The following is a 13363-nucleotide window of genomic DNA, read 5'->3' on the forward strand; positions in this document are numbered from 1 at the left end:
CTTTGCTTTCGTTATTGGAAACCAGGGAGGCGGAAATGTAAAAGTGCGAGAAATTAATTTGTTTTTTACTCCTTCAACTGAAATTTGAAAACCACTGGATTTTGTAAATAGAACTGGGAGGTCAGAACATGGTTTGAATAGCCTAGTGTTTGTCTGGTTATTTACTAGACAGGGAGGACTCTCATCCCCCCACCCTCTCAATGTGGAGTCTTAAGTAGGGTATCTGTGGTCTCTTTATTTATTTGGAGAAAAACAATTTACCCAGCTATAAAAAATGCCCATGGTTCCACGCTCTTTCCATTGCTCCGACCAGCATCTCTCCAGATTTCTCAGGAACCAAGTATCAAACATGGCTCACAAGGATCCAAGAAAAGAGCAGAAGCTTAATCTTGTAACTCACGTCTTCCTAAGTTTGTACCCTAGTGAGCTTTCCTTAAAATGAGCTGGGATGCTTGGTGTGTAGCATATGGAAGTAACAGAGAGGCAATAACTACAGATTTCAAAAAGGGCGACTCTAAAAGTTATGGCTTCTGTACAGCAGACCGGAAAGGAAGTCAAGTCCAAGAGGAACTTTTAAGTGGTGTTGGAATGAACCAGAGACTGTTTCTGTCGCATAGGGGCATATGCTGCATGTCATGCCCATCACTGTATCTTTTGGTTAAGTGCCACATTAGAGTGAAAAAAACAGACTGTAGAGGCTCTGTTGGCCGGCTTTCTCCCTACCCCCAATTTGGTATCTCTGCTTCATTCTCCCTTCTTCGGGTTACATTAAGTGCACAGAAATATATAGCAGCATTTGGACTGAAACCCTCACGCACACCAAACAGCACGTTCCAGGAGGTAAAACAACACACTACGGCCTACCCTCAAGATGTCAAGTTTTCAGGATAGAGCAACAGGAAAAGGAGGAGATGGAGGCAGCAAAGGGGAGAAGGAGCAACACAGGAACACAAGTTATGTTTCCATCCCAGGACAGAATCACGGTCATTCCTGTGTTAGCACCAGGCTGTGACACTGCGAGAGACTAGAAGTAGACAGGCAGAGCAAGAAGAGAACAAACCATTCTCCCCTCTCCCCACACAGTACTGCAGGGGGATAATCTAGTCTAGTGCATTCACCACTCTCTGCAGGACCCGGACATTGGCAGAGATCTGCTTGGCCTCGCAGAGAAGACCCATCTTGTCTTCAGAGAGAAGGAATTCCTTTTCCGCATCCAAGAGAAGGTTAACCCAGGGATTGCTAATGAGTTCAGACCCCTCATCCACAAAGCCAGCCTGCAAATCAAACTCCGTGGAAAGAGAAGCAGTGGAACCTCTAGGCTGAGCCTTTCTGAAGGGACACAGAGGTACCATTCAGAATCCACCCTCTTCATTCTTGTACAATGCAAACTGCCTTTTGTAGGGTGGAAAGAAGAGTTTGATTCTAAACATACCTTTCTATTGCTTTGGGGTACTTGTACAGGCAGTATCTGTGAAAGCATCACTTTCCAATCCATAGGAGAAAGAGGTTGTGGTCTCCTATTTAGCCCTAGGTCTTCAGCTATAAGTACACTGGTACCAAGATGGGCCCACTGTATTGTCTCATCTCAATTCCTCTGCTTCAGACGGATATAGGATCAAGGAGGATTGCTGAAGACAGTGCATTTGAGTTTGGTGTTCAAATGCTGCACCAAAGACCTTCACAATTCCAGTGGAGGCAGAGCCGTCCCTCAAATCTGTGAGCAAAAAGGCTTGGCATGGACAGTGTCCTTGTCTGGCATTCAACTGGAAGCTGTGGCGATGGGTTTCTTCAGGTGTTGGCTCATGAGCTCCCTAGCACGAGACACCTGGATGTGATCGTAACATGAGTTGCAGACAAGGACTGGGTCGTAGAGCTGCTGATCAGGAATGGGCAGCTTCAGATGGCAGCAGCCAGCACAGAACACGTTCCCACAATTCCTGTTAAGGGGTAATAAAAGCAGAGAGCAGTGAGACAGTGACAACTCCATAAAGAAGAAGGCCATGTCTAGACTGGGGGAGTCTAGGGCCAAACACAACCAGCATGTTCTTGAAGGCGTTCAGTCCTGTCTGCACTAATGTTCAACTATGGGGGAGTTGAGATGTTAGCTGACATGTTTTTAAACACCATCTGCATTTCTAGTGTAGACACGGCCAGAGGGAGGGTCAGGGACCCCAGGACAACAGCAATAAGAAAGACAGAGGGTCAGGGACTCCAGGGGGAGTGTGTGCAAGGGTGGGTGGATAGAGAAAGGGAGGGTCAGTGACCCTGTGCTGGGGGGCCTGAGACAGAAAAGGAAGAACAGAGACTTGGTCATTTGGGGGTTGGGGAGGAGATGGAAAAGAACAATGGAGATATGCAAGAGGTGGCTGAGTTTTACCTGCAGTGGTGCCTTCGCTTGGCTATCCAAAATTCACAATCACAGTTAAAGCAGTGTGAGGCCATATGGTCTGGAACCCAGCGTGTGACCTGGGGAAAATAACAGCCTTCATTAGCACCTCACCCCAGGAGCCTGTAATAGGCTTGCAAAACAATATCATTGAGGAGGACATCTTGAGACTGGAGCGTGGGTTACAGTGTGACACTGGGCCATAAAACACACTGAACCATGTGGGTTGGTCTGCAGAGCAAGGCATGGAGGCACAGCCTGGTGAGCCCGCACCTCGCCTAGCACCAAAGGACATGGAACTGCTCCCAGGAAAGCCTGCACCCCATCCTGCTACAGCCTACCTCGCAAGGAAAGCAGAGAGCCAATCCTACCATACGTCACCACCTTGCACAACAGGAACAGCTGCTCTGAGCCTAGATCCCATCCTGCCTTGTACCATCTATCACCTTCAAACAGACAAAGCTGACCCTGCTACATATGTAGCTGTATACGGATGTACCTCAGTCTCCTTCTTATCGACAGGCTCCCAGCTTGCTTCAGACAGGCAGTCCTCACTGTGATCAGAGTAGAAGTCTTCAGTGTCACTGCTGTCCGATTCCTTTAGACAGGTCTGCAGAGAGAAAGCCAAAGTCACAAAAGCCATCAGCCCCTTCCAGCACAGACACAAAGAGTAGTATCCCTTCCACCCCACTCAGAATGGCTCCTGAAGGAGCAAGTGGCACTGTCGCTCCCCAGCTCAGGAAGCAAAGGGCAGGAGAATCCGGACTGGCGTCATCCCCCATGTCTTGGGAAATAAAGGAAGATTGGATGAAGGAATCTTTGGGTACTAGGAGAGTGAAGGCCAGGAGGAGATGGTGTCCAGATGAGAGAAGGAACTCTGTTCCCTCCTGGGAAGCACAGGCTAGAAGAATGTAGAACCCCTGGACGGGGAGGAGGGGCGGGGGAGGAGAGGAGTGAATCATTATCCTAATGAGCATCAAACTTGCACACCAACAGGAAGTGAGGGGTAAGAGAACATGTGAGCCTGGCAGAACATGCTCCCCCTGGAGTCAGGGGAGAGCAGGGACATGAAGGGCAGGATGTCATGGTTCATGGCTGGGTCAGACAGTGGGAGATGGCACTTTATAGGCCATTACTTACAAAGTCATCTTCATAGTCCATCTGTGGCTCAGCCGGGGGGGCGCAGCAGTGACGTATATCCAGCCTTAGCTGGAGCTCTCGCACCTGCCTGCGCAGCTGCTCCACTTCCTGCTTGTAGCTGGCTTCGATCTGTCGCAGCCTGTGCTGAATCACATCTGTGGGGAAGGGGAGCCCGTCATCATCCAGGTAGAGAGGAGGCACAGGGGAAGGGCAGCTTGGTGGCACATGCTTGGAGCCAGACACCTGCTTCAGGTGGCAGGGTAGCCATGGCCGGCTGGGCTTCCCTTCAGGGCCTGCACAATGTGCACTGGGATAGCCAGAGCAGACTGGTGGTTTCACACCTTCTCTTGTTGGCCACTGGCTACTGAGGTAGAGCCCTGGTGCCCGCAACTGTTTGCTGCTCAACCTCTTGTTACAGCACCCATAGGAAAGTAGCCGCCTGGTTACTGTCTCCCCACCGGGGAGCGACGTCACCATCCCCTGGAAACTGTCCCAGTTGGAACCCAGGAGGGAGAACTCGCTGGTCTGGCTCTGGGAAATGGGCCTTTGCCACAGCTCCAGCGGCACCATCCCCACCCGGCCCATTTCCTCCCAGTGCCCGCTCCTGCTGCTCCCACTTTTGCCAGTGTCTTTATGTTGCTGGGGGATGCCTGGCATGGGGCGTGGGTTGTTCTGAGGAGAGACACTTGGTGCAGGGGTGTCCTGGCTGGGAATGCCCACTGCAGGATTTAGGGTGTCTTGATGGGGGGGTTTCACAAGATTCCAGCTTCCATCAGATTCCAGGCCAGTTGCTTTTGAAGGATTATAGGGACATGTTTCAGGCTGCTCCACAGCTCTGACACAAGTCCTGCAGACATTCTCCTGTCCAGGATTGTTTGGAGCTGGGCTGATGCCATCTACATCCTCCACATTCACCCTCCATCCCATTTCTGTCTCTGGAAAGATGTTGCTTGCTGGTGGAGGCACCCAGCCACTAAGCAGCTTGCAATGCGCTTGATGATCAGTGTGGCTGTTGAAGTTGTTGCTCGTTTGCAGGGGGTGAGTTTTCCCCTGCTCCACTGGCACCTGCTGCGTTTCTCCCACAGCCACCACGCTGCCTTCCTCGGGGTGCAGCTCAGGGCCCTCTGTGCTGACATGTCTGGGCTCGAGGCCCATCCTGACCTCCTGACAGTGGTTGTTCAGGTTGGGATCACTAGAAGTACGGGTCAGCGGGCTGCTGGAGTCACCAGCTGAAAGCAGGTCATCCATAGATCTTGTCTTTGGTAACCTGGAACCAAGAAACAAAGCCTGAATCTCCGGAGAAGGAACTTTTATTACAAAAATCCCAGTACCTGCTGCTCTGTGCCACAGGGGCCCTTGCAGAGGGGGAAGGGAACTGCCCAGCACACAGGGTTAGGTCTCTGAATAGTGGTAGGATGCTCCGAGGTGTGACGAGAGAGCATAGTTAATAGGGTTGCATCATTGCATCACCTTGGAATTTAGACTTACGGTCAACATGTTAAAAGTGGGCACTGATTCTGAGTTCCTCGCCAGCCATTTCTTGGTTTAATCACTTCACAGCTGGGACATCACCTCAGAGGCCTAACCAGCCAACAAGAACCTCCGCTAATCTCTAGTTTCCTCATCAGGCTGGGGTAGGGGTAGGGTCTATGTAGCACCAGGCAGCCCCTGGAGCACAGGGACACAGCTGGAGGAGCTTCCCTTTGAATCCCCAAAGCCAGCCCCCCAGGTGTTGCTCTCCATTGATCAGGAGAAGGAAGTGCCCAGGGCACTGTGGTGAACTGCCTGTGTGTGAAGGTGAAGGCAGCATCAGCATTAGGCTGAGAATGCACAAGCCAGCTAGTTGGGAGAGGCATGGACAAGTGTTACACAAACTTCCTCTTTCACACACTGCTTCCTAGGGCGAGAAATAGACACTCCTAGTGCAGCCAGCACCACATCTGGGCACCAGTCTCCCTTCCCCCTAGGCCTCTCTTCTATTGCTCCCTAGGACACGTTGGTGTTCGCACCACTACAAGGTGGCCTCAGAGCAGCTACATGAAATCTCCCCGTATGGGGCTCCTAGTATGGCAGGGAGCTGTGTACTCGCTTTTCCAGGTGTTCACTGAGGGTGACAGGCATATTCAGGACACTCCAGGCCCTGTCTTTTCAGGACAATGGTGCTGGGTGCTTCTCATGGCAAATGTGTGTGTGTAATGTCAGCCAGAGGAGAGAGCAAGTGAGCAGGAAAGAAACCCAGGACCATGGTGGAAAGGGAACCCAAATTGGTACTCCTTTCTCCCTACCTGTCCAGAGATCTGCCGCTGAACTCCTGGCTTTGGGATCCTGGGGGCAGGTAGCGGTCCATACCCTCCTCCCCTAGAGGACAGGGGGATGATGCTGGAAGGTACACTGCTGTCCAAAGATGTAGTGCTCGCACATGGCACACTGGGTGCAGCACCTGCAGGAGAAATTACACTGAAGGACAGGACAAAAGGGAAACCCCTCCCCATCCAAGGCAAGCCAGCCTCCCTTCCCTCCAACCCAATTACTCTTCCCAGACAATTTTGGCTGCTAGCCACAAGCCCATACAGCTGGGTTGTGGGCTGCCACTCACCTGCTCAGTGCCAGGCATGTAGAGGAGATTGTGGAAGTTCTTGTTGCCAGCTCTCAGGAGGGACCACACTGAGCAGGTGCGTTTGTAAATGTTGTGCATCTCTCGCTCACATGGGTTGTTGCCCAGGAAGGTCCCATACAGGCAGGAGTATGTGTGCTGCACCAGCTTCACCTGCACCACCAACAGAAAAGCGCAATTGCCAGGGCCCTTGGAAAGCAACTCTCCCTCACACCCACGTAACACAACTCCCACCCCACCCCCAAAGCACACACTCCAGCCCCCTGCCACAGCTCTCCTTCCATCCTGTGGGAGAATGTTACCCAAGGATCCCTCCATGTCAACTGGCAGAGGCTACAGGGGATGCATAGGGTTTTACAGGAATCCCCTGGGTTGGATATTTGCATAATAATTCACCGAAGAGTGGTATATGAGATCTCTACTGAGAGCCAGCCCATTACTCCTAGTTCTGTCATCTGCTACCACTGAGAACAGTCAAGATCCATCCTCTTTGGAACCCCCTTTCAGGTAGTTGAAAGCAGTTATCAAATCCCCCCTCACTCTTCTCTTCTGCAGACTAAACAAGCCCAGTTCCCTCAGCCTCTCCTCATAAGTCATGTGCTCCAGCCCCCTAATCATTTTTGTTGCCCTCCACTGGACTCTTTCCAATTTTTCCACATCCTCCTTGTAGTGTGAGGCCCAAAACTGAACATAGTACTCCAGATGGGGCCGCACCAATGCCGAATAGAGGGGAATGATCATGTCCCTCGATCTGCTGGCAATGCCCCTACTTATACAGCCCAAAATGCCGTTAGCCTTCTTGGCAACAAGGACACACTGTTGACTCATATCCAGCTTCTCATCCACTGTAACCCCTAGGTCCTTTTCTGTAGAACTGCTGCCTAGCCATTCGGTCCCTAGTCTGTAGCAATGCATGGGATTCTTCTGTCCTAAATGCAGGACTTTGCACTTGTCCTTGTTGAACCTCATCAGATTTCTTTTGGTCTAGGTCCCTCTGTATCCGATCCCTACCCTCCAGCGTATGTACCACTCCTCCCAGTTTAGTGTCATCTGCAAACTTGCTGAGTGGAATCCACACCATCCTCCAGATCATTAATGAAGATATTGAACAAAACTGGCCCCAGGACCGACCCTTGGGGCACTCTGCTTGATACCGGCTGCCAACTACACATGGAGCATTAATCACTACCCGTTGAGCCCAACAATCTAGCCAGCTTTCTATCCATCTTCTAATCCATTCATCCAGCCCATACTTCTTTAACTTGCCGGCAAGAATATTGTGGGAGACCGTATCAAAAGCTTTGCTAAAGTCAAGGAATAACACGTCCACTGCTTTCCCCTCATCCACAGAGCCAGTTATCTCGTCATAGAAGGCAATTAGGTTAGTCAGGCATGACTTGCCCTTGGTGAATCTATGCTGACTATTCCTGATCACTTTCCTCTCCTCTCCTCTAAGTGCTTCAGAACTGATTCCTTGAGGACCTGCTCCATGATTTTTCCAGGGACTGAGGTGAGGCTGACTGGCCTGTAATTCCCCGGATCCTCCTTCTTCTTTTTTAAAGATGGGCACTACATTAGCCTTCTTCCAGTCATCCTCCCCCCCATACTGTGCTGCCCAGTGCAGCAGTCTGGGAACTGACCTTGTTTGTGAAGACAGAGGCAAAAAAATCATTGAGTACATTAGCTTTTCCACATCCTCTGTCACTAGGTTGCCTCCCTCATTCAGTAAGGGGCCCACACTTTCCTTGACTTTCTTCTTGTTGCTAACATACCCTGAAGAAACCCTTCTTGTTACTCTTAACATCTCTTGCTAGCTGCAACTCTAAGTGTGATTTGGCCTTCCTGATTTCCCTCCTGCATGCCTGAGCAATATTTTTATACTCCCTGGTCATTTGTCCAATCTTCCACTTCTTGTAGGCTTCTTTTTTTGTTTAAGATCAACAAGGGTTTCAATGTTAAGCCAAGCTGGTTGGCTGCCATATTTACTATTCTTTCTACACATCAGGATGTTTTGTTCCTGCAACCTCAATAAGGTTGAGGTCACTTTCAGCACAAAATACAAACAAATAAAAAAGCAAACTACATTCATTAATTCATAGCTAGAGGACAACATTTCAAGAGAGCACTTTGTTGGGTCTTTTATTAAATTTGCAGTTAATTCTTCAACACGATGTGGGACATTGGAAATCAATGAACAAAACATTAATTTTAAAACTGACGTTGGGAATTGAGTGTAACTTATTCACAGAAAATATATACAGAGTGACCATCCATTAAAATAAAAAAATGAAGCTCTTTTTATATAGCAGGCAGAAAACGAGCCCACACAAAACTGAATTATTCTTTTCTACTATGTCTATAACACAGATACCACCCAAAGTTTGAAATAGGAAGGACTGTGTGTGTTTGGGTTGAAGAGCAGTCTGCAAATACAGATGATCAAACGTGTAACAGGATGGAAAAGATTATTTAAAAATATGATGAGGTGTTTAATAGTCTGGAATGCATTATAGGTTTCAAATTCCCAGTGACAGAGATGTAAGTGTGCGAGCAGGAACACAGGCACCATGTAAAGTTCCTTTAGCACTGGGAAATAAATAAAAACGGAACTAGATTGGACAGTGCAAGTAAGCAAATAGGGACATCAACTGACAGCATTAACAGTGCAGTCACCATAATCAAACTAAATAGGGAAGGATTTGTACTGATACAAAAGCTTTGAATGAGTGCTCCCCACTCCAGCCTCACTGGCTGAATCATATGCATTTTCACTCCCCTTCTCCCTCAGCCACATCATTAGAAAACCCAATCCATAATAAAACATCTTTCACTTTTACCTAAGTCCACTTTGCTTTTCCTCAAACACAACAGCTCTGAAAGGCTCAGCTGGCCTTCTGCCCTAGCTCATAATTAGCAAGAAATAAAGACGCATTTGCTTGCACAGCTCTTACCAGGAAAGCTTCGTTAAATTCAAACAGGCAGGGGAACTGCTTGAGCAGCTGATGAACAGAATCTAGCCACTGAAGAAACACCGGACACTGCTCATTCTGATCTTCCACATTCTCGTGATGCCCACAGCGATCACCAAATTTGTGACCAAAATCCAGCCAGTCTGATTCAATTAGCACCTGAAAACCCTGTTAACAAAGAAGAAAGTTAACTGCAGCGCCAGGTACCCAGCAGAGCAAGGCAGCTCCAGTGAGTTTCTTGGGGGGCTAGAGAGAAGCTTGCACTTGTGCTAGGGTTAGAAGCAAAGCATAATGAAAGCTGGTGGTTACTCTGGCTTTATGTAAGGACAAGGCCTTTTCCATAGCACTGAACTGAGACTTTCAGAACCTATAATCCAAATATGAAGGAGTGGCTACTAAATCCACATAACAAATCCCTTTGGGTGCCATGCAGAGAATATAGTGGGGAACCTGCTAAGCCCTGAACACAAGTGGTCACTTTCCGAGGCAGAGGCTCTTGAGAGCCTGATGTATCACAATTCAGTGGCTACAGATTACTGAAGAATAGGTGGGAAAACCCCTCACCAGCACAGCAGCTCTTGGAAATGTTGTGTGACAGATATGGCAATTTCCTACAATATAACTGGGAGGCCTTCCGGAATTAAGTTAAAATATCTTCGGGATCCATTGCCTTAAATGAATGGTCTATGTATTATTATGGACCAGGATTGTATGCAACTTCTCAGGAGGAGGAGGAAGGTGGGGAGATGTGACAGATGTGAGACCTGGGGGTTCAAAGGGCTTTATTAAACAATGTGTCAGACAAGAATGGACTTTTGGAACAAAAAGTGGTGAGTGGTTTTCTTGGGAAATATCTAGGGGGGAGTGAATGCAAATTCCCCACTTCTGATTATGCAAAAACCCAGCCTTTTGAAGCTATGCCCTGAGAAGTGAGCCATTGTCTGCTGATCAATTGTGACAAGAGGCCAAGATCAAAGGCCCAAGCTGTATAAAGGAAAGACTGAACTATTCATGGTGGGTCTGAATCTGAGACAGATACGAACTGGTCACCACGATGAAAATCCAGTTGTGGGTTTTGAAGGACTGACACCTACCAGAGCCCAGGTTGGAGTTGGGGTGACTTCTGGTAAGTTTTTTGGCATGCATGTAGTTTTTCTTATTGTTTTTAATATATTTTCTCTGTAATGCTTTCACTTTAAGAATAAATATGCTTATAAAGAGCTGCACAGTAACTTATAACCGCAGCCCATTACATTGGGCATAGACTCTAGAAAAAAAGCAAAGTGCAGATGCTGTTCTTGTGGCTTTCTAGAGAGATCACAGTGTCTGCAGGGAACTGAGCAGCCTGGACAACCCCAGTCAGGAGGGAGACAGATGCGAGTCTCTGCCCAAGAGAGGGGACTGCTGAGGAGCCGGGTCCCTAGCACAGGTCTCCTTGAAGGATCACAGAGGGGGAATATAGGTGCAGTTACCCTGCAGTGTGACATTTTGCAAAGCAGCTTTACTGTGAAATGCAATTCCACTCCATAGCCTTTTTTCTGCTTCTGTCTGAGGCTCATCGCAGGCACAAGCAACTTCTTAACAGAAGCTGAACTAACAGAACGGCACTACTGTATGGTACCTCCATGGTCCTATAATAGGGGTCCAGAAGAATCTTTGCCAGTGCTACAATCTGCGGGGTTCTGTCCCAGCCATCCGAGCAGTGAACCAACACTGGACGCCCCTCTCGGTCAACTGCATTTGAGACCAGAACTGCTGTCTTCAACATGACGGAGAGGTGCTGCAGCCACTTGGTGCTCTCCAGGGCTGAAAGCCAGCTAGAGTGCACATAAAAGGAAAGAAAATGACTTGTTAGTTCTCTACTAGAGGACACGTCTATCCCAAGACTCTTTGGAGCCCTCAGTAAATACTGTACTGCTGCCTTTCCACACCAGCTCCCACAGAGGGGAACCAGCCAACTCAGGAAGAACAGCACAGAATCCAGCCCCCAAATCCTACTTTTTCTGGACACAAAAGCCGTGAGGTCTCTAGTGAAGCCCACAGAAGAGTGGTGTGTTTACGGTATCCCCAATAGTAAATATCGATCACAGGAAACACAATGCTCAAGCTCTGTAAACACGCCCAAGAGAAAACCTCTCTGATTCCTGAGCCAGCAACCTGGCTCAGGCGATTGGATGGGAATGAGAAGATGAGAATTTCCAGATGGCGAGGAAGACAAAAAGGCAGGGAGAATGGTAGTAGAGCACGCTGGCACTTACTTGCTCGGATCTGGCATCTGGCTGCAGACAGCGCGCAGGTACTGGAAGCTGTTCCTGATGGAGTGGATATTGGCCATGCCCATGAACACTACCTCGCAGTTTGGATAATACTCTAAACACAACAGACAGAAAAAGTCGGACGGGATCTGCTGCAATCAAAGCGTCTCACTGCAGGTGCTCTGATCACAGCCCACAGAACAGGAGCTGCTGCCCCTCACTGCGTTCCTGTTCCCGGGGAGCTATATGTGCAGCAGGTGGGCAGCCTGTCCTAGCAGAGTGAAGGGTAGGCAGGCAGGCAGCCTCGCAGTAATCTAGCAAAAAGAGGAAGGGGCAGCACGAATCTTGCCACTCCTCCCCAGGGAGATCTGTGTATTGGAAACACTACACAAAGACAGCCCCAGTCCAACCTGTGTGTCCAAGGGGTCCAACAAGAAAGAGTCCAAGCACGGAGATGCCATGAGACTAGCTATTAAGCAGCCTGAGTGCAGTTTTATACCTTCACATTCACAGCCCCCTCCCTTTGCCCTGTTGGCAACAGCCGCAGTGTAGGATCTGGCATCCAGGATCAGCAGCTTCTGAGGAGCTCCTGCATTCTCCACGCCCGAACATGCCGTCAGCGAGGAATCTGCAGACACAGGACAGGCTGAACTTCCCCACATCCAGACAACTCCTCCCATCTGGGCCTTGGCCTTTCACAGGTGGTGCTAGGCCAGTGCAGCCAGACATTGACACGTTTAAAGCCCTGCCCAGCATAGTGCAGTCAAGGCCTGAAAGGGCCTAAATAGTTAATCTGGGTGTCATTTTTAAATCCCACCCCACAACACCAACTCCCCCAGCCACCAGGAAACAGCTGCCCATCATTTGCATGCATCCCTGGGGTGGGACCCCGCTCTGGAGAGCCTTACCCAGCCCAGTTTGGGAAGCCAGCAGAAGGGAGTGACCGTCTTACCAAAGTCTGTGTCGCTGGCCTCAGTGCCTTCGCTGGTGCCGTTGTGGGGAGTTCCACTGGCTATCTTTGCTCCAGGGTTCAAGGCACAGGCCTTGGCGATGGAGGTCACAAGATACTCGTCATCAGCATTGCGCCAGCCCCACCAGCTGATTTCCGGCTGGCTGCAGCGTGCGATTGCAGCTCCGTTGGGCTGGTGTCTGAGGGAGAGGAGAGTTTCACTTGCCATCCCACCGCAGACACACCAGGCAGCGTGCCAGCAAAAGAAGCGGTTCCCCTCCTCAGAGGCCCCAGCGTTGTTCAAAGCAGATTCATTGTGCGGGGCCAATGTCTCAACTCGCGCGTTATGTGCACCGAGATCATGCCTACGAAAGGAAGCATGATGGCCCTGACTTCTTCAACTCCAGGCTCTGACGGCAAAGAGAACCCAGCCCCCGAGAAGCACACAGCAGGTGAAACACAGGAAATAGCTCCTAGGTATAATGGGTGAGAACTTGGCAGCCAGATGGCCTAAGGCCCTGGAGTTCACTCAAAGGCCTTGTCTACATTACCAAGTTTTGTCACCAAAACTGCCGTTTGTCGACCCAAACAGTGAGTGCGTACACACTGCGAGGCCACTTCTGTTGGGGAGACTGCCCGGTTTGGGCGACAAAATACATCCGCCCTCATGAGAGATTTACATCTTTTTTCCACTACATTTTTGTTGACAAAGTGCAAGTGTAGACACCACGCTTAAATTCATCGCTTTAATTGGCTTCCAGGAGGTGTCCCACAATGCCCATCCTGACCGCTCTGGTCAGCAGTTTGAACTCCACTGCCCTGCAGTCAGGTGAACAACCATCTGCCCTTCCCCCTTAGAAGCCCCTGGAAATTTTGAAATTCCATTTCCTGTTTGCTCGGTGTGGAGAGGTCTCATCGCATCTTCCCAGGTGACCATGGCGGGTTATCGCAGCAAATACTCTCCCGCTTGGACCACTGCAGAGCTGTTGGATCTGCTCAGTATAAGAGGAGAGGAGGCTGTGCAGACCCAGCTGTGCTTGAGCCGTAGGA

At 49.6% G+C, this 13363-nt stretch overlaps 1 protein-coding gene across 1 annotated transcript in view; it reads right to left on the bottom strand.

Annotated features, from left to right (window-relative positions):
• Positions 1 to 1759: 1759 nt before the first annotated feature.
• Positions 1760 to 13363, bottom strand: part of MTMR4 (myotubularin related protein 4) — a 52766-nt gene continuing 41162 nt past the window's right edge. Inside the window, exons 8-18 of the mRNA XM_065418309.1 lie at positions 12317 to 12513; positions 11864 to 11992; positions 11368 to 11479; positions 10731 to 10926; positions 9092 to 9277; positions 6123 to 6293; positions 5812 to 5966; positions 3527 to 4793; positions 2886 to 2996; positions 2378 to 2466; positions 1760 to 1937 (exon numbers count right to left, since the gene is read on the bottom strand). Coding sequence (XP_065274381.1) covers positions 1760 to 1937; positions 2378 to 2466; positions 2886 to 2996; positions 3527 to 4793; positions 5812 to 5966; positions 6123 to 6293; positions 9092 to 9277; positions 10731 to 10926; positions 11368 to 11479; positions 11864 to 11992; positions 12317 to 12513 — 2791 coding nt within the window. The remainder of the gene's footprint in view (positions 1938 to 2377; positions 2467 to 2885; positions 2997 to 3526; positions 4794 to 5811; positions 5967 to 6122; positions 6294 to 9091; positions 9278 to 10730; positions 10927 to 11367; positions 11480 to 11863; positions 11993 to 12316; positions 12514 to 13363) is intronic.

This window comes from Emys orbicularis, chromosome 17, assembly GCF_028017835.1.
Source record: "Emys orbicularis isolate rEmyOrb1 chromosome 17, rEmyOrb1.hap1, whole genome shotgun sequence".
Classification (NCBI taxonomy): Eukaryota; Metazoa; Chordata; order Testudines; family Emydidae; genus Emys; species Emys orbicularis.